This window comes from Sinocyclocheilus grahami, unplaced genomic scaffold (genome assembly GCF_001515645.1).
Source record: "Sinocyclocheilus grahami isolate Dianchi unplaced genomic scaffold, SAMN03320097.WGS_v1.1 scaffold98.1, whole genome shotgun sequence".
Lineage (NCBI taxonomy): Eukaryota > Metazoa > Chordata > Actinopteri > Cypriniformes > Cyprinidae > Sinocyclocheilus > Sinocyclocheilus grahami.
In genome coordinates, this window is record NW_015505277.1 from 3,759,168 (window position 1) to 3,784,519 (window position 25,352).

Sequence of the window (25,352 nt, forward strand, 5' to 3'; positions counted from 1 at the left end):
CACAGAAATGTGTTGAGCACTGCTCTGACGATTTTATCAGTAAAAAAGTTTAGCAGTTAAAGGCTACATGATATTTCTCACTACTGAGGTAATAACAGCGCTGTTATTGAAGCAGATGTATTACAGTTTCGATATCAGTAGAGACGCTGCTGCTGAACACTGCCGAAAAACACTGACTCGTGTAATTCACACACGCTTAATCTCTCTGTGTCTCTCTCTCTCTCTCTCTCTCTCTCTCTCTCTCTGTCATAACTGCATTAATAACGCTTTGCGTCATGGCCGCATCACCATCTCGGATCATTATTTTCTAATAATTCAATGGCCTGTCCTCAATTATTTCTTATTTAAATGAAACTTTGCAATTCTGATCATATTCCCAGTTTTTACAAAATGTAACTGTAATCTGATTACCTTTTTTTTTTTCCACATAACTATAACGAATTACAGTTACCAGTTTTTTTTTTTTTGTATCCTGATTACGTAATGCCCTTTCGTATTCCCAGTTTTTACAAAATGTAACTGTAATCTGATTACCTTTTTTTTTTCACATAACTATAACGAATTACAGTTACCAGTTTTTTTTTTTTTGTATCCTGATTACGTAATGCCCTTTCATGTATTCTGTTACTCCCCAACCCTGATAAAATCCTGCAGTACGTTTACTACTCGTGCCTCTTATGGCACTTCTTTTTCTCTGTTTGCCGTCCTGTCCATCTTGAAGGTTAATTGGGCTCTTGTTTCTCCACAAAGATGTGATTGTTAGTGGCGTAGCTGCGCAAGGGAAGAAAAGCGCTTTGTCAGTGCTCCCCCCACTTGGCTGCTGGAGCCATGCTACTCGTGGAGACAAACAGTGCGACATGGTTATGCAATGCTTAGCAATTGGTTAATTCAGAAAGTAAACAGTTTTGTTATCTATGAGAGAGAAGGGGGTCCTGATGGGAAACAATGAATGGGTCATAACATTGAATAAAGTGAAGCTCTGTGTGAGACCCATGTTTGAGTACTTCACCAGAGGAAGAAACTACAACGAGATGTTGGATAAAAAGGTAAGTTTAATTCAGAAAATAATAACATGCTGCGCCTCTTCCATCACATTTTTCTTGTTCCAGGAACAGGGCTTGAATGGATTTTAGATGGCCACTTTTTGAGACTATTTTTAGCTGTGGACTTGACCTTTGGCTGATCCATTCTGGATCATTGTGGCTAGAAAGTAGCCTCACATTCAGGGCACTCTGGAATGTAAGGTTTTCATCCATCTTACATAAGCAATGGCTTGCTATCCAGCCAAAATGTCTGCACATTGATCTTGGTTGCAGAGCGCTTTTCCACACCAAGCCATACTTGGAAATATACTTACATAACCTACAAGTATACACCTAATAATGGTATGCACAACATGACCTGAAGTTATTGTTTTCAAGCAATGTATATTTAGGATGACGTTTCAAGTAACCTGATAGTTCAGATGGTTTGTTGGGAGTGTAATCTACATTCAAGTGAACCGGTGTGCAATTGTTACACAAGTTTGGAGACACTGCTCTAGTGACTCGGATGGGGGGCTTCAGTCTACAGTGGACAGTTCAGACCTTGGCATTGCTCTCCCATTATGTAAGAAGAGGGAAGAATCTTTCTCTGTCTGCCCAAATATTTGGCAATACTAAGAGGAAAGCAGTGGCAGTCTTCCAGAGGAAGTAAGCAAGTCCTACTCTGCCCTGTATGGCAAGATTTAGTCCAGTTTTTTTTGTCCATTTGAGACCAACTAATCCTGATAAAGCAAGATAGAGTAATATAGTCTTCTGGGTCTCTTTGTGGAACTCCACACCCAGTCCTGTATGCACAAGGGTGGGTTTCGCTTCCGAGATTGTGTTTCCTGTTTATTTACAGTTTCACTGTAAATGTGTATGCCAGATTTAATAAAATGAACTCATGTATTCCTTCCTTGTTCGATCACTGGCACATTACATCACCAAGACCTTGCATACAATCATGTCTTGTCTGTTTTTCCACCAGTTCTTGGGTCATCTAATAAAAAAAATCCAATCAGAATTCCTCTCTTGGGCTTTCATTGCCATGTCATTTCTTTCTTTCATTCAGCTTCAGGTCTGCTAAGCCGTATCTGTCTTGCCAAGTTGTGGTGGTCATTGAAAGCTTTTAGACTTATTAAATCATATTTGAATCATGAAGTTACCCAGCCTTCTAAGTCTCTGAGGAACCTTGACCCTGTATGATTACAGAATCCACTACTGTGGCCATAAATCTGTATCTGCTAAAACAAATCATGTCTGTGGCGGTGGTTACGTAACGGCACTAAAGTGCTGCTTGTGATTTTGCCATTTGTAAGCTTGTTCTGCTTTGCTCCTCTACAGTGCTCGCCCCAGGACACACCCTGTGCTTAACAGCTCTGCTCATTCCAGCCTTTTGAACCCAACCTAAGACTGTAAAGAAGCAGATTTAGCTATATGTGAATGCCTTGACCAGCCCTCTCTGATAACTTTTTTTTTTTTTGGAGAAACCAATTTGAAGTGGATGCATTCCCATGAGATACCATGCATTTGTAAGCTTGTTCTGCTTTGCTCCTCTACAGTGCTCGCCCCAGGACACACCCTGTGCTTAACAGCTCTGCTCATTCCAGCCTTTTGAACCCAACCTAAGACTGTAAAGAAGCAGATTTAGCTATATGTGAATGCCTTGACCAGCCCTCTCTGATAACTTTTTTTTTTTTGGAGAAACCAATTTGAAGTGGATGCATTCCCATGAGATACCATTGTTTGACTTACCACTTATGGTAATGGCTCTTGAACCTGTAATTGCTTGTTCAAAACTGTCTGTCATATTGTCTAGTCTAGAGATTTGAGTTTTGGGCTGATCGCCGAAAGTTCCAGACCCCACAAGGGGCAAAACCAAGGGGGGGGACTGTCCTTGTAATGCATTGCAGGTCTCTTTGAATGAAAGCATCTACTGAATGACCAATTTGTAAATTAAAAGTGGACAAAGATGTGCTGTTTTAAATGAGGTTTGTCTATCTCCTGGCCTCCACTCCCGGAGGTGAGACATTACATAATCCTCAGGATGTAAGTCTTTAATTGGTGCCAGTAAGCCACTGTGTTTCTACAGCCAAATCGATTAGCTCAACATTTCTCTGTGCTGTGGGAAGGAAGATGAATGAGCCTTTGGCTGGTGGGAAAGTCTCTGGCTGTTTCTCCAAACATATCTTGGATCCTGCTGACAGTATATGGTACAGATAATTGTGTGAACAAAAGACAATTTTCTGCAAAGCTCTGTTGGAAACTTGCCTTGGTTTTCTTGTTTCCTTTTGTTTTTTTTAAAAGATGACTGTGCTTGTTTATTAGTGTTTTTTTTTTCTTCATATTTGAGTTGGTGGTGGTAAAACCTTGTGGTTAAACATCTGGGCTAGTAACCGAAAGTTGCGAGTTCAAACCATGTTTTTTTTTGCAGGCACTTTTGATTTAAGGGGAATATTAAGGAACTTAAAATGGAAACATTGCTTTGAAAATCATTCTTTGCTCCTCAAAAAAATCAACCTACTTATGGTAGAGTTATCAAGTCTAATGATTTTGTTACCTTGAAGCAGTGGACCAATACACAAGACCTCTGGAAGTTAAGGGTTTGCATATGCGAGTATGTGGTGTTTGTGTGGGTCAATGGAGCCTGATACTTTCCATTGAGGCACACTGGGAGACAAATGAAAGGATCCCAGCAGAACACTGACCCTCTTTTTATGCAACCCAGCCTGCATCATACACAGTGAATTAAGCGCATGCATAATGCAAAACTCAATTAAAGCGGACACAAAGAACCTGTTCTTTGACATGCGTTAGGCAAGGGATGGTGTATTGGCCCCTTTTAGTTTCTGAGGCATTTCATTACAACCCTCATTTCCCTTGATCCAATAACATCATTTTGGGTACACAAACAAACCTGAATTTGACTTTCTCATACATGTGAACAAAACGCAAACAAACCTGAATTGGACTTCCTCATACATGTGATCAAAACAATCTTGTTCATGACATTAATTTCGCCTTGACTTTGTAGATGTAACCCATCATGTTACAGGTTGCCCACGTGTACACTCTCCACTGCAAGGTTTTCTTTCTTTAAAAACACATGACAAAAGCCAACACAGTCTCGCCTGCCGCTTTACTTTCACTCCCACATCCAAACACAAAGGCCCTGACCCAGTTACTTGTATTCATGGGCAGGTAATGGTTTACTCCGGATGAAAGCAGACCACCTGAGAGTCAGTTTGAAATCAGTGTCTGTGTTCCCCTTCTTTGCTCATAACATGACTTGATGTTCTTGTTTATATTCCTGTGGGTGTTTCTTTTTTATTATATTGTGTGAATACACCCACGCAATTTTAACATGCCTTCTCTTTTCTCTTTCAGGGATGCTTCATTTGGGAATTGCACATACAACCTGACAGTTCTCGACTGCTTGCAAGGCATTAGGAAGGTGAGATGTACACTGTAGTACTATACAAATATTTTAACCTCACCATATTATATATAATAATGTATTATTTCACAAAATATAAAATAAAATATTTATAATATTTCCACAATTAAAAAATGAATTAGAAAATAAATACTATATATATATATATATATATATATATATAGACATTTAAAATTTTTATTATTATCATCAAGCTAATTTGATAAGTAATGTTTTATTTTCTAATAACTAATGCAAATTCATCTGTCAGACTACATTAGCTAGAAAGATTTGGGTTTAAGTGTTTCAGCGCTCAAGAATACACACAATCCTGGATTATACCCATAGAAACTAATAGAGTGCTTAATCCTTCTTGGACAGTCAGTGTGAGACTGGAAACCTGTACATTAGGCAAGAACATTTGTGTCTACGTGTTGGAAAAAGTGCTTCAGGCAGGTTATGCTGCTGATAGCTTATATAACACAACAGGTGTCTTCAGTTTGAGCTGCAGGGGCAATGAATCTCTCTTCAGGCCCCTATTGTACAGTCTTTCTCTGACTGTCTGTTTGCAGGTGTGAGAGTGTGTGAGCTGAAGACTTTCTTGATGACAGCTTTTTTGTGTTTTTGTTCAAATAGGCAGTCAGTTTTTTGGTGTATCTGCCTCAAATACATTTTGTTTTGTATTCTTAACAGCAAAAGGCTACTTGAAATGAACAAACCAGATCAATATTTGTTTTGAAATCCAATTACAATGTGATTTCTTAGGTGGGGAATTTTTCCCCGTTTTTCCTACCAATCAAAAGTTTGAGGTCCGTAAGATTTTAAAAAGAAATTGGTATTTTTTATTTTTTTTCAGCAAAGATGCATTAAATTTAGCAAAAATGACAGTAAAGAACATTTATAAAAGCTTTCTATTTCAAATTCTTTCTTTTGGAATCTTTGGTTTGCACAAATTTTGTAATAGCACAACTGTTTTCAGCGTTGATAATGGTAATACATTTTTCTTGAGCAGCAAACCAGCATATTAGAATGATTTCTGAAGGATCATGTGACACTGAAGACTGGAGTAATGATGCTAAAAATTCAGCTTTGCATCACCGGAATAAATTGCATTTTTAAAAATATATTCAAATAAAAAAGTTATTTAAAATTGTAATAATATTTTACAATATTCTTGTTTTTACTGTGTTTTTGATCTAATAAATGCAGACTTAATGAGCATAAGAGACTACTTATAAAAATGCTTAAAAATCTTACTGACCCCAGACTTTTAAATAGTAGAGTGTAACATAATGCAAAGTGTGCAAAATTGTCTGGAGCTGTCTGAATACTCCTTTTTTTTTATATATATATATATATATTTTCAAATAAGACATTTTAAAAACATCTCATAACCTGTATAATCAGTCTTCATTGCAGTTTGGAAAGAATGTCACTCCAGACTCTTTCTAGGCTCTGCCAAAACAAACATTGCTGTGTAATAAGGTATTTCTATTCAGTTCTTTGCACAAAGTTGTCAAACTAGCTGGCAGGTAAATAGTGTTCACGTGAGTAACTCATCGATACCTGCTGACGTGTTTGGCTGCTGCTGTGTCTTCAGCTTGACCCGCCAGAAAGACTTGTTAAACACGTACAGCGTGCATTCTTGAGTGCATTCCTACATGCTTGTCATTAAAAAAAAAACATCCTTTACGCTACATAAACTCTCTTTTCATTCAGCCTACGTCAAAGAAAAACAGCAGCATCATCCAACAGCATACTCATCCCTCCTTAACTATTGCTTATTAAATCACGGCAAGTTTTTAGTAGGAGTGGGCAAGATGGTCAACAAATTGATTGTTTAAGCATTTTTTAAAAATTACCATTTTATAAAACATTCTTCATCCTTTTAAAATGTTACATTTTCAAGACCTTTGGGCCCTCATGTCATCCTGTGCTTTGCTGTTAAGATGGTAGTTGTAGACGTATGTGACAGTTTTATCAGTGCCTTCCTTTTGGCTCTAATTAACAGCTTGTTTTAACAGCTCCTTAATTGCATGAGTCATACACCGCATCTGAGAGTGTGATAAACACTGAATCCTGTTAATGATCAAATCACCACTGCTGCCTCTCTCCAGCTGCCAAAGAGGAGGAAATGCCCTGTTTGCCAACATATGAGAGCTGTTCTTTTGTTTTTGGGTTTGCCTAATGGTTAAACATCTGGACTGGTAACCAAAATGTTGTAGGTTCAAACCCCACAGAGAGCTATCTTTTAAAGTTAACATGAAATTTACCACAATTTTACCGGGAGGCAATTGTTCTTGTCATTGTGACTTTACATTCCACAATGTGACTTTGTAACTCACAATTTGACTTTTTCTATTGCAAATTTGCTTCTTGTAATAACGACTTTAGTTTATAAAATTAAATCACACTGAGTTATGAAGTTGCAATTTGTGAGAAACAATGTTGTAAGAAATAAAGCTGTAATTACGAGAAATAATTGACTTTCTCATAAATGCAAATGTTTTTCTTAATTGTGACAAAATGAAATCGCAATTATGAGGAAAACATTGCAAATTATTCTAAATTATAACTCAAAATTGTGACTCGTGTTTTTGTGATATGAACCTGCAATTATGTATAAAAAGTTGCTAATTGTCAGAAAGTCAGATGTCACATTGTGAAAAGTCCTCATAAGTGCAAACTTGGTTCTCGTAATTGTGTTTCTCTCATATTTGTGATCTCACTAGCACAATTTTTGGATATGAAGTCACATTGTGAGATATGGAGTCGCAGCTATGAGGAAAACGTTGCAAATTGTCCAAAACAATAAAGCAGTGAGGAAAAGTTAGGACAAACAATTATAACTTTTCTCACAATTGTGACTATCTCCAAAAAATACAATATTTAGGCAGTCAATTTGTCCAAGATACAAAGTCGGAATTGAGGAAGATTGTGTGAGATATGAAGTTGCAATTAAAAGGAAAAAGTTGCAAACAGTCTAGAAACGATGTTAGATGTCACATTGTGAGAAATAGTCGCAATTTCGAGAAACTATTATTTTTCGCATAATTGCAGACTCGTTTCTCGTAATTGTGACTGTCTCACAATATCGCAGTTTTTGAAATGAAGTCACAAGTATGAGGAAAATGTTTCAAATTTTCAGAAACGATGTAGCAATTGTGAAGTGTCACAAAAATTCGGAATTACGAAAAACAATTTGAACTTTTCTCACAATATTGCAATTTTTGGATAGACGCATTGTAGGAGATGAAATCACAGTTGTAAGGAGCGAGTTGCAAACTGTAAGAAGCAATATAGCAATTGTGAGATGTTGCACTGTGAGAGAGTCGCAGTTACGAGAAACATTAACTTTTTCTCGTAATTGCGACTTAATATCTCATGTATTAAACTGTATGTGTAATATGTAATTACTCCCTCTAAAACACGCCAGTAGCTATTTGGACATTGTTTAAGCTACTTTTTTGAACGCTAACCACATTTTATCTTCAAGCTTTTTACCTGAAGCGATTTCTAATACGCTACTACAGTGACAATCCTCCGTGGAGCATCCCGAGGTTAAGTGTCTCAATCAATGACACCGTGAAGATCGCTAGATTACCAGCCCAGATCTTTAACCACAAGGCTCCACCATTACCACTGCAAGGGTAAAACGAGGAGACTTGAGATTTAGGCCATGTTGGTAGTAATTAAGCGCAGCTCGTCCATACCGTCCGTTGACGCTGCAGAAGAGGATTGCTGCTGTAAGCTCTTCGTCCAGTCAGCTGTGGAGGGGAGGAGGGCGGCTGGACTCATTCGATTAAACCTGACCAGGAACAGTTACATAACCACAGCCTGAGAGCGAGACGGCTCACTGTATCAGATGCACACACATATTTCGCTTCACCCAGATGGAGTAAACAGACACAGCTGCCTGTTGTACGTCTGCATGTGTGGACTTCAGTGTGAATTATTTGTAAAAAAAAAAAAGTTATAAAGTTTCATACCTTAACACGCTTCGCTGATTGGTCCATTAGCGTGATGTAACTTTGCCAGCTTGCGATAATCACTCACCTGCTGTGCCCTCTATCAGCCTTGATTAGGTTTTGACTGTCTGGTGCAACCCTGCAGCTCAGGACAGCATGTTTCACTGTTGGATGGTTGCAGTGACAGTTTCTCAGTCGTCTGTTTCCATACTGCTTCTGATAGGTGCACAAAATAAACATAGACTACAACAATCTCTCCTTATGATGGCTGTCATCTTGAGGTCATGTGACTAGACGAACACCATTCTTGAAATGTGGTAACCCATGGTCATTCTGAGAGAGAGATATATATATATATATATATATATATATATATGAAAGAATGATATATTTGTAATTTTAGCAATGTAATTTAACAAATGTTTTTATTTGATGTAAATATACATATACATATATGTATGTATGTGTGTGTGTGTATATATATGTATATATATATGTATGTGTATATGTAGATGTGTATATATGTATATGTCCTGCGGTTCAGGACCATGTATTTATATTTGGTATAAATTACGTTCTTTAAATAATAATAATAATTTATATACATTTCCTTTTATATTTTTGTGAGTTTTTATATATGTATTTTTTTGTATATATTTGCCAAAAACATAAAGGTATTATTATTATTATTATTATATTTTTAACAATTTTTCTAAACCATAATTGTTTTTCTCACAGAAAAATAGTGAAGAAAGTTACAAAATAATATAATAATATACAAATACATATGATATAATATGATTATAATAACACACTATATGCATTTTATTTAATGTGTATATATATATATATTTTTCAAAAGTGAAGAGAAAAAATATATTTAAAAATATTATTTTACTATATTTATATTATTATTATTATTATTATTATAATATATTAAAAATACTTTTACAAATATTAAATTATATACATTTTTAAAATGTCTGTCTTGTTTTAAAAATTCTTGATTTTATATTTATATCTATTTAATAAATATTCATAATTTGTTGAGCTTTATTTTTTTCTTTACAAAACATTAAATATAAATGTACAAAATTGGACAAGTGGTCCATCCAAATGTTGAGCTGTTCTTGCTTGACATGTTTGTCTTTGAACTTGGATCCCTACAATGACAAAAAGCAGCAACTACACTGAAAGTGAAGAAAACTGTTTGTCACTCCATATTTTCTCTGAATCTGAACACAGATGAGCTAATCATAATTAATAGTTAAGAGACTCAATTTCAGTCAGTTTTTACAGTATTGTTACTGCCTTTTGCATGGCAGAATAAGGTATCCGTAACAGAGAACCTTGACTGCCATTAACCTCCACTGCCATTATACAGCATTATAAAGTCCGATATTACTGCCATATTAGTTATTAACAAAGTGAGTAGCGTCAGCAAAACAAAAACATCGCTTTGTACGATTTTAACCAGTTTTGTCAGAGGCAGACGTGTCCGTGAGAAGCAGAAACCAGACACTCCATTAGACGCAGCCCCCATCGCTCTCTGCCACAGCTTATCGACTCATGTGCCTTTTTCCTTAATCGACATCCCCCGCAGCTCTTCACTGAGCACCAGACAGACCGCTTCAGCCCCATTACACTGACTAATTGGTTAAACAATCAGACGGATAAAGGATTTTTTTGTGACTTTCAGGTGAAATCCACTGTATGAATGCACACGTTTGCAGTTAGCATATGACTAATGCTTATAAACTTTCTTTTTCAGGCCCTTCAGCACGGATTCTTGAACTTTGAGACGTTCGACGTAAACGAGTATGAACATTACGAGGTAATGATGCCCCATCGTTATTAAATGCTCATTAGGCAAACCAGCATGCAGTGTTTTACCCAGAATTCTGTTCATTGCTCCTCAAGCCAGTTACATAATCATGTTTATTCCACCAGGAACCAAAGACATTTTAACCTAATGATAATCTCTGCTTGTTCAATTTGATTTAAATCGCACACATTGTGTGCAGCTCGCTGAAGTCAACGTGATTATATGTTGCCTACCTGTGTTTATAATCTCAGCTGTTATTTAGACAATCGCTGGAACAATTCATGCCAAATGAGCATTCAGTTGATTTGTCCTTTAGTATCATGCAAATTTTCCAGCTTGTGGTAATCCGTCACCTGCTGTGCCCTCCGCTTTGGAGGGGTTACGACAGTCTTGAGCGACCCTGCGGTTCAGGACAGCACAACTCACCCAATATAAAACATACTCCATCGGCTGTAATACAAACCTTCCTGCCTCAGTTCTGTTTTGTTCTTTTTCCCTAAATCTTTATTCTTTTCCATCCCTTTTTAACATATTTTCTCTCTCTAATTTTCTTTTTTTGCCCTTCAGAGGGTTGAGAACGGAGATCTGAACTGGATCATCCCAGGCAAACTTCTCGCTTTCAGTGGGCCGCATCCGAAAAGTAAAATAGAGAACGGTAAGGTTGCTTGCCATCCTTTAGCCGAATGTTGTATTCATTTAAGCACTTTTCTCTGACATGATGTTTGATGTAATTAAATTATGTGACAGTAGAGGGCACCCTTGTTATAATAAACACTGATGTCTCAGATTCACACACACAGAACTAGAGAGTGCAACATTAGATATTAGATATCATGATAAAAGTAGTAGAGCAAATGGTTCAGTTAGGGTTCATAGGGATTTAAGTCCTTCATCCTAAATATAAAATGTTTTTTTTTTTAAGTCTTTTTTTATTGCATGTGTATGGATGTACTTCCTTTTTGTGACCGGTTAATGGGACGTTTATTGTATATTTAAATATTTGGAATAATTATTTCCCATATTATATCTAAATATGGTAATTATATGATGTATTTAATATTTATAAATTGTGTTTATATTTATAAATTATATGATGTATTTAATTAAATATAAATAAATATAGAATTGTTTTCCATATTATGTTTAAATATGGGAAATATTATAAATGTAATTATATATATTTACATTTTAAATTTAAAAAAAAAATTAATATATGTATTTAATAAACATATTTTTAAATTATTATTTCCCATATTATATATAATAATATGGAAAATATTTTACATATTTAATTATATATATATTTATTGTATTTTATTCAAAATATGTAATTTTTAATACACATTAAAAAAACATTTAATTATTATTTCCTATATTATTATATTTAAATATAGGAAATGTATATAAAATGTATATTTATTTACATAATTTTATTTTTAAAAATATATTTTTAAGTAAACTTTCTCTTCTCTTGCATGGCAGTTTAATTGGGTGATTTGTTATATATTCACTAAATAAATGTTTATATTTATTTATTATAACTTAATAAATATTTATTGATTGCAGTTTTATAGCAAAAAATATGTAAAAACTGAAGCTTTATTTTTATAAAAATGTTTGTGTTTGTGTGTATATATATATATATACATACTGTATATATGTGTGTATGTATGTATATGTATATATATATATATATATTATATATATATATATATATATATATATGAAAGAATGATATATTTGTAATTTTAGCAATGTAATTTAACAAATGTTTTTATTTGATGTAAATATACATATACATATATGTATGTATGTGTGTGTGTGTATATATATGTATATATATATGTATGTGTATATGTAGATGTGTATATATGTATATGTCCTGCGGTTCAGGACCATGTATTTATATTTGGTATAAATTACGTTCTTTAAATAATAATAATAATTTATATACATTTCCTTTTATATTTTTGTGAGTTTTTATATATGTATTTTTTTGTATATATTTGCCAAAAACATAAAGGTATTATTATTATTATTATTATATTTTTAACAATTTTTCTAAACCATAATTGTTTTTCTCACAGAAAAATAGTGAAGAAAGTTACAAAATAATATAATAATATACAAATACATATGATATAATATGATTATAATAACACACTATATGCATTTTATTTAATGTGTATATATATATATATTTTTCAAAAGTGAAGAGAAAAAATATATTTAAAAATATTATTTTACTATATTTATATTATTATTATTATTATTATTATAATATATTAAAAATACTTTTACAAATATTAAATTATATACATTTTTAAAATGTCTGTCTTGTTTTAAAAATTCTTGATTTTATATTTATATCTATTTAATAAATATTCATAATTTGTTGAGCTTTATTTTTTTCTTTACAAAACATTAAATATAAATGTACAAAATTGGACAAGTGGTCCATCCAAATGTTGAGCTGTTCTTGCTTGACATGTTTGTCTTTGAACTTGGATCCCTACAATGACAAAAAGCAGCAACTACACTGAAAGTGAAGAAAACTGTTTGTCACTCCATATTTTCTCTGAATCTGAACACAGATGAGCTAATCATAATTAATAGTTAAGAGACTCAATTTCAGTCAGTTTTTACAGTATTGTTACTGCCTTTTGCATGGCAGAATAAGGTATCCGTAACAGAGAACCTTGACTGCCATTAACCTCCACTGCCATTATACAGCATTATAAAGTCCGATATTACTGCCATATTAGTTATTAACAAAGTGAGTAGCGTCAGCAAAACAAAAACATCGCTTTGTACGATTTTAACCAGTTTTGTCAGAGGCAGACGTGTCCGTGAGAAGCAGAAACCAGACACTCCATTAGACGCAGCCCCCATCGCTCTCTGCCACAGCTTATCGACTCATGTGCCTTTTTCCTTAATCGACATCCCCCGCAGCTCTTCACTGAGCACCAGACAGACCGCTTCAGCCCCATTACACTGACTAATTGGTTAAACAATCAGACGGATAAAGGATTTTTTTGTGACTTTCAGGTGAAATCCACTGTATGAATGCACACGTTTGCAGTTAGCATATGACTAATGCTTATAAACTTTCTTTTTCAGGCCCTTCAGCACGGATTCTTGAACTTTGAGACGTTCGACGTAAACGAGTATGAACATTACGAGGTAATGATGCCCCATCGTTATTAAATGCTCATTAGGCAAACCAGCATGCAGTGTTTTACCCAGAATTCTGTTCATTGCTCCTCAAGCCAGTTACATAATCATGTTTATTCCACCAGGAACCAAAGACATTTTAACCTAATGATAATCTCTGCTTGTTCAATTTGATTTAAATCGCACACATTGTGTGCAGCTCGCTGAAGTCAACGTGATTATATGTTGCCTACCTGTGTTTATAATCTCAGCTGTTATTTAGACAATCGCTGGAACAATTCATGCCAAATGAGCATTCAGTTGATTTGTCCTTTAGTATCATGCAAATTTTCCAGCTTGTGGTAATCCGTCACCTGCTGTGCCCTCCGCTTTGGAGGGGTTACGACAGTCTTGAGCGACCCTGCGGTTCAGGACAGCACAACTCACCCAATATAAAACATACTCCATCGGCTGTAATACAAACCTTCCTGCCTCAGTTCTGTTTTGTTCTTTTTCCCTAAATCTTTATTCTTTTCCATCCCTTTTTAACATATTTTCTCTCTCTAATTTTCTTTTTTTGCCCTTCAGAGGGTTGAGAACGGAGATCTGAACTGGATCATCCCAGGCAAACTTCTCGCTTTCAGTGGGCCGCATCCGAAAAGTAAAATAGAGAACGGTAAGGTTGCTTGCCATCCTTTAGCCGAATGTTGTATTCATTTAAGCACTTTTCTCTGACATGATGTTTGATGTAATTAAATTATGTGACAGTAGAGGGCACCCTTGTTATAATAAACACTGATGTCTCAGATTCACACACACAGAACTAGAGAGTGCAACATTAGATATTAGATATCATGATAAAAGTAGTAGAGCAAATGGTTCAGTTAGGGTTCATAGGGATTTAAGTCCTTCATCCTAAATATAAAATGTTTTTTTTTTTAAGTCTTTTTTTATTGCATGTGTATGGATGTACTTCCTTTTTGTGACCGGTTAATGGGACGTTTATTGTATATTTAAATATTTGGAATAATTATTTCCCATATTATATCTAAATATGGTAATTATATGATGTATTTAATATTTATAAATTGTGTTTATATTTATAAATTATATGATGTATTTAATTAAATATAAATAAATATAGAATTGTTTTCCATATTATGTTTAAATATGGGAAATATTATAAATGTAATTATATATATTTACATTTTAAATTTTAAAAAAAAATTAATATATGTATTTAATAAACATATTTTTAAATTATTATTTCCCATATTATATATAATAATATGGAAAATATTTTACATATTTAATTATATATATATTTATTGTATTTTATTCAAAATATGTAATTTTTAATACACATTAAAAAAACATTTAATTATTATTTCCTATATTATTATATTTAAATATAGGAAATGTATATAAAATGTATATTTATTTACATAATTTTATTTTTAAAAATATATTTTTAAGTAAACTTTCTCTTCTCTTGCATGGCAGTTTAATTGGGTGATTTGTTATATATTCACTAAATAAATGTTTATATTTATTTATTATAACTTAATAAATATTTATTGATTGCAGTTTTATAGCAAAAAATATGTAAAAACTGAAGCTTTATTTTTATAAAAATGTTTGTGTTTGTGTGTATATATATATATATACATACTGTATATATGTGTGTATGTATGTATATGTATATATATATATATATATGTATTCTTGATCTCGTGTGTGGCAGGTTACCCTCTACATGCCCCCGAGGCTTATTTCCCATATTTCCGCAAGCACGATGTCACCACCATAGTACGCCTCAACAAGAACATCTACGATGCCAAGCGCTTCACAGATGCCGGTTTCGACCATTACGACCTGTTCTTCGTGGACGGCAGCACGCCCAGCGATGTCATCACCCGCCGCTTCCTGCACGTCTGCGAGAGCACGGATGGAGCGGTGGCGGTTCACTGCAAGGGTGAGACGCCACTTAAATCAAAGACATGGAAATACGGCCACACAAATGACAGTGTCGTCTCATTGACTTATTTTGTGCAAAAAGAGGATAATTGTTGTCAAAATGGCTTTGTTTTTTATGTAGCATTAAACATTAAAATGCCCTATTATTGAGGTCAGACTCAAAGATAAAAGGTTTTCTGTAGTTTGATTTCACAGGAACTGAAAGCGAACCAAAACGTTCATTAATGTTATGGTAATGTGGTCTTAAGATACCTTAGAATTGCATGAATGAGCCCCTAAAAAATTAGTTTTTAAGAGCAGTTAGTTTTTAATAGATAATTTTATATAATAATACATGTATTTTAAACACCTAACACCTTTTTCCAACCAATCACAGCGGGTTTGGGCCGGACGGGGACTCTGATTGGCTGCTACCTGATGAAGCACTATCGCTTCACGCCTGCCGAAGCCATCGCTTGGATCCGCATTTGCAGACCCGGCTCTATTATTGGACCCCAGCAGCATTACCTAGAAGAGTAAGTCCCAAAATGTAACCACAATGCACCACTTTTGGCCCCTTCACACCTTCTTGAGACTTTTTGCTCTAACTTTGGCTCAGAGTCGTGTATTTTCAAAAGCGTAAGAGCGTTTTTCAAGAGCGCACTCCTTCGCTAAGCAGATCAGGAAGGTCAGCAGATGTTCCAGATCTGGCTGAATCATCCAACTCTGGCTTGGGAAAAGGAGTGTACTTTGAGTCTGATTCAGTGTGCGTATGTCTGTAAGGCCTTTCGTGCACCATATAACTAGACCATGGTTCACTTCTGTCATGTCTGAGTTAAAACAGAGCACTGGTCATGTGAAGGCCAGTTGAAGCTAATCTCTCAAGTGTTTTGTTGGGCTGACACGATGCTGCGGACCGCAGCATAAGAGAATGCCCACCGTGGGACAGATGAACGTTATCTTCAGGCATATTTTCCTCCTTAGGCCATTGTGAGACGTGTGAGATTCTGTTCCTGCGGGCTGGACTCAAAGTATCCGTTATCTGACATTGGCATTGAATGAATGGTTCGGTCTGAGACCAGATTTCTTCCCATACGTCTGAATTATTTGTGCAAAACAAGATATGCACAGGACATTGATGGGGGGACTGTACTCTTTGTACCTGTACAGGAAGCAGACGAGTCTCTGGGCGCATGGAGATATTCACCGCTCCAAGCAGCGGCAGTATGAGGACAGATCCGTGCCTCACCTCATCTCCAGTATGGACAACCTGTCCATCAGCACCTCCATCTTTAAATCACACAGCTTGGACCGTATGGAGGAGGTGAGACCTGCTGGGCCATATTTTTAAATTTAAATTAGGGATGCATAATTTGACAGTACCATATCAATTATCGGCCGATATATTAGGGATTTTTTATTTATTGCAGTGGTTAATAATGGGTATTTAATTGTTTATGCTCATTTCAGTATGTAAACGGTTATGATGCCTACATTCACTTGTAGCATTTAAAACGAATGTAGTTTTTTGTTTACATTTTAAATTAGTGTGTGTATTTGTCTAAATGCATATATCTTTTTTAATTGAATTAAATATATTTACAGTTATATGTATATGTTCTCTATAAAGTATTATATATAGTAACTGAAATCAGTATTCAAAATAAAAAAGAAATTCATAATAATAACTCAAATTTGTGGAGTAGTGGAATTTATTTAGGCAAAAAACCCCGGAAAATTTAAAGGGATGGTTCACCCAAATAATACAATTGATTTACTCACCATCAAGCCATCCTAGGTATATAACTTTCTTCTTTTAGACGAATGCAATCAGAGTTATATTAAACATGTTCTGGCTCTTCCAAGCTTTATAATGGCAGTAAATGGGAGTTGAGATTTTGAAGCCCAAAAAAAGTGCATCCATCCATCATAAAAAGCTAGAGAGTTCAGTTTATAAAGTTTTAAATATGGATATTTTTCTTACATAAACACATTGATCCGCTTCAGAAGGCCTTAATTAACCCTCCAGAGCCGTGTGGAGCACTTTTTATTGTGGATGGATGCACTTTTTTGGGCTTCAAAATCTCTACCCCCATTCAATGCCATTATAAAGCATGGAAGAGCCAGAATATTTTTAATATAATTCCGATTGCAAAAGAGTCATATACACCTAGGATGGCTTGAAGGTGAGTAACTCATGGGGAAATTTTCATTTTTGAGTGAAAAAAAAGTGTTCATTACTTTTAACATCAACATTTTATCGGTTATCAGCCATAACATGAAAATATTTATCACCAGAAAAAAATACTGGCCAGAAAATGCATCACCTTTATTTATTTATCACCCTAGCAATATTGGCCAAAATTTTTATATCAGTATTTTACTACTTTAAATCAATGTTTTAATTGTTATACACTGAGGAAAAAATATACATAAATATAATAAAGTATATTTATGTAAAATAAAATATAATATATAAAATATACATCATAATATAAAATAAATGTGTACATAATTATGAAACATTTATATAAATTAACAAAAAAAAACATTAAAAAAACATATTGTCACCGATATACTGTGCATATATATACTGTAAATCAGATTTTAGACCTTTGTAATAATTATTAAAAGTGAAATAATCAATTCACACCTCCTTGGAATTATGTCAGACGTTTACATGTTCTCTAACTCTCAACAGAACGATTATGCGGAGAACGATCTCGGTATGACGCAAGGAGACAAATTGCGTGCCTTAAAGGGTCGACGGCAACCGAGATCTGCGACCACCGGAGCCATAAGGTAAAACGCCATTCCTTTGGTCTTCTGTAGGAAAATCAAATCGTTAATAGGTTTAACTATAGCACAACCTGCAATAGCGCCCCCTGTGGCCACACTGAGAATACAACTCTACTTGTTGCATTATAAATTGCGTTAGGAGGATTTCTTGATGCAGTATTCTATTCTGGACCGTAATCTCAACTTGGACATAAAAAGCAAAGCAAAGCTGGTCTAAGACCGATATCGCATCTTCTATTCAGGTCTTCATATACACATCGTGATGAGCCACATTACATAAATGATACTCGTTCCTTCCGTTCTTGAATGAAGCCTTTTATCACGACTCTTTCAACTTCCATTAGCTATTAGCTAAGTGAAGAGCTAAATGACACCAGGCAACGGTTACTGTTTCCAGTCCACTCTTAAATGCGAGACACAGAGCTGAAATAAATACAAGAGAACACAGCACTGATGTACCAGGCGCAGAGCTGGTTGGCATAGTAACATGGTGTCTTGGAGAGATGCTTTCCCTGTACCTCAGGATAGGCGGACCCTCAAGAAACATTCTGCTTTCTGCTATTATATCGCTGATTTTAAGACTCCTGAGTTTGAAATGGAACACAAGCATACTGCTAATTGCTTACTATGCAGTGTATACTGTGTACTGTTTTTGTGAAAATAGTATGCACAACATTTTAAGCTAATTTATGCTACTTTGCATGCTTAATTCAGCAACCAGAGTCCAGTTATTACCTCAAATAGGGCATTTAGTAGATAATTTGGGTATAACGCATACTAAAAATACATATACTTTGCCCAGTATGCATACTACATACTAATTTTAGTTTGCATGCTTAGTTTGAAAAGGAATACTAGCATACTGCTTATTACATACAATGCAGTGTATAATGTATACTGTGTACTATTTTTAGAAATAGTATACAAAGTATTTAAAATGTGACCTTACTAATTTAGGTGTAGCTGAGTTCTATTACCTCAGAGATTTGATTATTATCCATTTGTAATGAAAATTTATGTAGAAATGCCATTTCTATATTCTTAATAAATCATTAAATTAAATAGTCTTTTTAAGGCAATTGAAAATTGTGGTTTACATACTGCACAGTTTAACAAGTAGTAGTACTAGATGATCTGGGTATTTAATGCATACTAAAAATAAACACTGTGCACAGTATGCACACTGCATACTAATCCAGTTTTAAAAAAACGGCTTAATGTTTAGTTTTAATGCTGAGTTTGACTACTAGCAGATTGGTTATTGCATGCTATTCAGTGTAAAATGCATACTGCGTACTTGGTGTAGCTGAGTTCTATTACCTCAGAGATTTGATTATTATCCATTTGTAATGAAAATTTATGTAGAAATGCCATTTCTATATTCTTAATAAATCATTAAATTGTGGTTTACATACTGCACAGTTTAACAAGTAGTAGTACTAGATGATCTGGGTATTTAATGCATACTAAAAATAAACACTGTGCACAGTATGCACACTGCATACTAATCCAGTTTTAAAAAAACGGCTTAATGTTTAGTTTTAATGCTGAGTTTGACTACTAGCAGATTGGTTATTGCATGCTATTCAGTGTAAAATGCATACTGCGTACTGTTTTTAATAAAATAGTATGCAAAACATGATGTCACTACTTTGTGCAACTATTACCTCAGAAATATATATTTTTTATTTATCCTTTATTTAGCCAGGAGAATCCCATTGAGACTTCACAATCTCTTCTTCAGGGAGACTTGGTCAATATGCAGAAATTTATGTAGGATGTCATTTGTATATATTGCATTGTGAGATACAGTATTTTGTAGTAATATATAGTGCGCTCTGCTTGTATGCAGCACAGTTTGCAAATGTAGTGGGCAATCTGGTTATTTAATGCATACTAAAAATACACATACTGTGCAAAGTATGCATACTACATACTAATTTTGTTTAAAATGTTTAGTTTAAATCATAGACTGCATAAAACATGGACGTAGTGTCCGTGACGTCACCTGTAGATTTCCGAAGAGCGTTTTTGAAGCTCAAAATTGGGCGGAGGCGGCCGTCGCCATCTTGGCACCGTGCAGAGGCGGACAGTAACTAAGTACATTTTGCTAAATTGTGTAAGTGAAAATATTAGCTATAAATCCACAGAAGGACTGTTGTGCATCTCCTAATAAAACACAAAAGGTGTATGCAGAGGCGGACAGTAACTAAGTACATTTTGCTAAATTGTGTAAGTGAAAATATTAGCTATAAAGCCACAGAAGGACTGTTGTGCATCTCCTAATAAAACACAAAAGGTGTTGGACTTGAAGCAGTACTGCACAGACTGTTCTGTGTGTGACATCAAAGTACAGCGAGAGCGATTATACAGCATTTCAAATGTTTGTTTTGATGTCAAATAAGTCTTGCTGTTTTGCTTTTTTGTTAAAGCGGTGTTGCTGTTGTAAAGTTATACTGCTACAGTTGTTGGTTGCTGGGTTTTAAAGCAGGTTCGATTTTTTTTTTCTCTTCCTTATCACTCTGTATTTACAGGATTTCACTGTCCACTCTGTTCAAATGTGGATGAATGGCTACACATAGATGTGTCTAGAGCTGTGTGAGATCACTACCATCCTGCTTTTGTGGGGGTGGGTAGGGGTGTTCAATACATTTTTTTTGTTTTGTTGTTTTCCCCATAGGTTTTTAACATTCTAAAAGCTCTTTATTCCAAATATACTACAAGCTAGTCAGTGTATTCAGTAGGTGTAATGTATTCTAAGTTGCTTCAGAAGTATTGCAAGTACTACTACGTACAACAATAAAACAATGCATTGACATAAAAAAGGAAATTTACTTTTGGTACTTAAGTACTTTTAAAAGCAAGTACTTGTGTACTTTTACTTAAGTAAAAATCTGTAAGTAATGTTTGACCAGCAGTGTCTTTCACTCAAGTAAGGGAGTTGGGTACTTTGTCCGCCTCTGGCAGCGCGTCACTCCCGGATAATCGAAAACGGGCAAAGAGGCGGGAGCAGGTTGCTGAAGCTACGCCCACCTAGCTCGACGGTGGTGACCGCAGCGGCAATCCACCTGTCACTCAAGTGACCACGCCCTTAATTATGCAGAACTTTAAGGCTTAATATAATTTAAATGGATGAGTTGTAAAAAAATTCACCCCCCTCACAGTTGTCATCAAGGGCAAAATTAGCTATATAGACCAAAATAATTTTTTGAACCAGGCTGGATACATGTTTTTTTTCTGCTGTAAAGTTGGGCATTTTAACACGGGCAGTCTATGGGATTGACTCCCTTTTGCAGTCAGCCTCTAGCGGCCAGTCGATGAATTACAGTTTAAGTCACTTCCTTGTTGGCTTCACGAGAGAGAGGGGGAGGTTGCCACTTGGTTTAAATGCTAGTTTTAAATTGATTGCTTATTGTATACTGTGCAGTTTATAATGTATACTTGTGCTATTTTTTTAGAAAAATGGTATGCTCAACATTTTAAACATGACTTCACTACTTTGTATGCAACTAGAATCCTCATGTTACCTCAGAAATATGATTATTCTAGAAATGTCTTTTCTGTACATAAATCATTTGTAAAAGGCAATTAAAAATTGTGGGTTATTGATTTCAATTAATTTATCATACTATAATTTGAAGATAAAGTTTAGCACATTGCATTGTGGGATATAGTATTCCACACCGTGTGCTCTGCTTGTATACAGCACAGTTTAGCAAATGTAGTAGATAATCTAGGTATCAATTGCATACTAAATATGTACATAGCGTGCACATTATGCATACTAATTTCTTTCAAAATGAGTATGTTAGGGACGCATCGGTATCGGGCCCGATACTGAGTTCCTGTACTCGTACTCTTTAAAATGCCCTGATACCAAACGCCGATAACACACAGCATGCGATAAGTGCCGTATTCAGACAAAGAAACACCGACAACATACAACAGACAGCAGAATGGTTATTCGAGATCAAGGATGTCTACGAAGTATATGTATGCAATGAATATAATGTTACAATTCAGTATTAACGCCTGTATAGCTGACGTGTGCGAGCTGATAAGCAAAGCACGCTGAGTGGGTTGAGCGCGTGGCGGCGCACATGAGCAAGCTTGTCGAGTTAATTTCCCTTTCTCACAGACATCACTGGAAAGTTTGTAGTTTGGTCAGATATAGACTACTATTAAAACTGATACATTAAATTACATACAAAAATTATTCAGACAATTATTCAATTATTCAAAAATTGAAGTTCAGGTTTGCATGAACCTGGATGACGGCATGCCCAGGAGACTATATGCTGTCATTAAGGCTAAGGGTTGCCCGACTAAGTATTGATAGTTGTGTAAATATTGTCATACTAACAGCTGTCTGAATAATTTTTGGTTGATTGTAATTCATTACATACCTTTCAAAGTTATCTAGTATTATCAAGCTGAATTTGTTCTGACACAGTTTAACTCTTGAGATCTTGTCATATTTTATAAAAATTTTCTAAACTATAGCGAATAAACTGTGATAATGTGAGAAAAGTTGAAGGTGTCTGAATAAATTTTGGTTTCACTGTATCTATTTGATAAATGAAGTTAACCAATTAACATTATACATACCCTTTTTGTTTCTGTACCCAATATTTAAAAAATGTAAAAAGTAAAAAAAAAAGTAAAACAAAATTACAAATGCAATAAAAATATCGGTACTCTGTATCGGCAAGTACAAAAAATAAAAGTATCGGTATCGGGCGAGTACTGGAAAAAGTGGTATCGGTGCATCCCTAGATATGACCATGTGAATCCTCCTGTTCTGTTGTTTGCTGCTTTTTTCGCATGTAAAATTAATCCCCGGGAAACAAATGTTAGTATTTTTAACGGGTCACAGACACTTATCCTTTCTAATTTAATTCAGTTCTAATTTAAAATAATATTGTCGGTTAACGGTTAACAATCGGTTAACGAGCGTCGATTGTCAGTTAGGAAAAATAACTGAAATGAACATCCCTAGTTCATTTTGTTGCTTGCAGTTTAGACGGTGTGAAACAAACATTTAGATTACAATTAATTGTTTTAATTATTTGCTTATTAATAGTTTTTATTTTCTTTAATGTGTAACCGACATTGTGTGACTAAATTTGCCTTCATCCCTGTGTCTCATTGTATTTGTAAACCTCTGAATCTAATATAAGCATTGCTCTTGACTTTACACATGATCTATAATGAATTTGTTTTCTTCGATATGAAGATTTTTACATGTGAATTAAATAGTTGCATTAAAAGTTCATTTATGAATTTTATTTTAATTTTAAGTCAGCATTAAATGAGAGTTCACCCTATCTATTTTCTAAATTCAAGTTTTTTTTATCTTGCTGTGAATTGTTTGCATGTTTCATTTTTAAATACTTTTGACCTTGTAATTTTGGTCAGGCTTCTGTCTGGCGACCAAAATTTAGTCCTTTTAAAACCAGACCCTTTTTTACAATCAACTTCAAGCTCTCATTCAGATCTGCCTACAGATCTGTATACAATCCGTGTCCAATCAACAACTGATGGATAGAACCAAGTCTCTGCTCTAGTTTTTTCTTTCTTCTTTTTTAGATAATCCAATTCACTCAGTTGCACATTACAATACCGAAGAAAAATCTGTTCATTTTATTCCATTTCATCACAACTTCAATATATTCATGCATAAATAAGATTAAAAAAAATTTATTCACTGATACAGCTGTCTGAATAATTTTTGGTTGATTGTAATTCATTACATACCTTTCAAAGTTATCTAGTATTATCAAGCTGAATTTGTTCTGACACAGTTTAACTCTTGAGATCTTGTCATATTTTATTAAAATTTTCTAAACTATAGCGAATAAACTGTGATAATGTGAGAAAAGTTGAAGGTGTCTGAATAAATTTTGGTTTCACTGTATCTATTTGATAAATGAAGTTAACCAATTAACATTATACATACCCTTTTTGTTTCTGTACCCAATATTTAAAAAATGTAAAAAGTAAAAAAAAAAGTAAAACAAAATTACAAATGCAATAAAAATATCGGTACTCTGTATCGGCAAGTACAAAAAATAAAAGTATCGGTATCGGGCGAGTACTGGAAAAAGTGGTATCGGTGCATCCCTAGAGTATGTAGTACGCATCATTTTGTGAGTCATTTGGAATGCAAGCATTACATTCAGCTCCATTTTCTGGGATTTCAGATGCAGTTTATTATGTAACCATGCAGTGTGTTCTTGAACCCAGTGTCATCTTAATGTTCTTCCAACAGACTCGAGGACATGAAGATACACACTAGGTCTGCATCTCAGCCTCTCAGGTAACTTTTTCTTCCAAGTTTCTGTCTGTTCTCTTTAAAGGCCATAACAGAGGTCATTTACATACAGAAGTCTTAACGGTACAGTAGCACAATCACCTAGAAAGATGGTTATGTGGCCTGTTTTTGGCGTGTGAAATCTTATCTAACCTTTATAAATGAACTTCAGTTTAAAAAAATAAATACTTTGTGTAAGCTGTTGGCTCACTCCGCTAGCTATTTTACCTCAGACCTTTCCAAGTTTACAAAAATAGCCCGAGGAACAAACACAACCTACTTGCGCTTGCCGTTTTACATACTTCAGCCACTCAAAGACAAATTATACCCCGCCGTATCTTCAATTTCAGCCCCTTCTTGCACAAGGGCCGAAAATGCTAATAAAACAAGACCTTCAAGTACAGCTTGATGAGAACATAGGGCTGGACGATATGGCCAAAATTTATATCACGATATATTTCTTAATTTCGGTTGATACGATATAATTCCGATATCGATATGAACACTGTTAAAAAAGCCTCATAAAAACGACCAAGAATGGCCACAACAGATGTCTGTACCTACAAACTTATGAAAAATTAATTTGCCAACTCTATCATTCCAGTCACATGATCCTTCAGAAATCATTCTAATATTCTGATTTGCTGCTCAAAAAACATTTATTATTATGATGTTGAAAACAGTGGAGCAGATTTTTTTCAGGTTTCTTTGATGAATAGAAAGTTTATAAGAACAGCATTTATCTGAAATAGAAATCTTTTGTAACAGTATAAATGTCTTTATCATCACTTTTGATCAATTTAAAACATCCTTGCTAAATGAAAGTAATAATTTCTATAATATAAATTTTAAAAAGAGCTTTTGAATGGTATAGTGTATA

General features: G+C 34.5%; 1 protein-coding gene across 4 annotated transcripts in view; it reads left to right on the top strand.

The window, feature by feature from the left end:
- The window catches only part of cdc14ab (cell division cycle 14Ab), a 53,368-nt gene that overhangs the window by 17,863 nt on the left and 10,153 nt on the right, over positions 1-25,352 (top strand). For 3 of the 4 annotated variants that reach the window (XM_016276060.1, XM_016276061.1, XM_016276063.1), the window contains exons 6-13: positions 4,410-4,476; positions 10,198-10,260; positions 10,819-10,906; positions 15,149-15,379; positions 15,758-15,896; positions 16,531-16,684; positions 18,062-18,162; positions 24,431-24,478. In XM_016276060.1, coding sequence (XP_016131546.1) covers positions 4,410-4,476; positions 10,198-10,260; positions 10,819-10,906; positions 15,149-15,379; positions 15,758-15,896; positions 16,531-16,684; positions 18,062-18,162; positions 24,431-24,478 — 891 coding nt within the window. The remainder of the gene's footprint in view (positions 1-4,409; positions 4,477-10,197; positions 10,261-10,818; positions 10,907-15,148; positions 15,380-15,757; positions 15,897-16,530; positions 16,685-18,061; positions 18,163-24,430; positions 24,479-25,352) is intronic. The other variant, XM_016276062.1, reaches the window with a different exon arrangement.